This window comes from Sinocyclocheilus grahami, unplaced genomic scaffold (assembly GCF_001515645.1).
Source record: "Sinocyclocheilus grahami isolate Dianchi unplaced genomic scaffold, SAMN03320097.WGS_v1.1 scaffold77343.1, whole genome shotgun sequence".
Classification (NCBI taxonomy): Eukaryota; Metazoa; Chordata; class Actinopteri; order Cypriniformes; family Cyprinidae; genus Sinocyclocheilus; species Sinocyclocheilus grahami.
In genome coordinates this window covers 1-646 of record NW_015529772.1, presented here as the reverse complement: position 1 = coordinate 646, position 646 = coordinate 1, and the positions used below count along the sequence as shown (strand labels likewise).

General features: G+C 43.2%; 1 protein-coding gene across 1 annotated transcript; it reads left to right on the top strand.

Moving 5' to 3' along the window:
• Positions 1-40: 40 nt before the first annotated feature.
• On the top strand, positions 41-591 carry LOC107581114 (DNA topoisomerase 3-alpha-like). Its single transcript, XM_016266675.1, has 2 exons — positions 41-257; positions 341-591. Exons 1-2 carry the CDS (start codon positions 81-83, stop codon positions 551-553), a joined length of 390 nt encoding a protein of 129 aa, XP_016122161.1. The 5' UTR covers positions 41-80; the 3' UTR covers positions 554-591.
• The last annotated feature ends 55 nt before the right edge of the window (positions 592-646 follow it).

The following is a 646-nucleotide window of genomic DNA, read 5'->3' as shown; positions in this document are numbered from 1 at the left end:
GTGTGTCTGTTGTGTCCCTTCACAAATCAGCCTGTCTGTTTCCTTCCAGGTTTATCAGTTATCCTCGTACTGAGACCAACATGTTTCCACAGAACTTGAACCTAACCATGCTGGTTGAGCAACAGACACAAGACAACGAATGGGGAAATTTTGCTCAGCGCATTTTGGAAAGCGGTGGGCCCACACCTCGAAATGGAAACAAATCAGATCAGGCCCATCCCCCTATTCACCCCACCAAATACACCAACAGTTTACAGGTGAGCAAGCTCTCTGTTAGGACCATCATAACTGGTACCAACTTACACGACAGTGTTTATTTATTTATTTTATTTTTTTTAAGGGAAATGAAAAGCGGCTGTATGAGTTCATTGTACGTCACTTCCTGGCCTGTTGCTCCAAAGATGCTCAGGGTCAAGAGGTGACGGTCGAGATTGAAATAGCTGAAGAGAGATTCTCTGCTAGTGGATTGACGATCATTGCTCGCAATTATCTGGAAGTGTACCCTTTTGACAAGTGGTACAATAAGGTGAATACTGCTCAAAACATAGCATAACATTGTATAGCTAAACATATTGAGTTCAGTGTTCAGTTAAAGGGGTCATGTTGTAAAGTTTTTGTGTCCCTGAGCTGCACCCTCAAAGCAGTG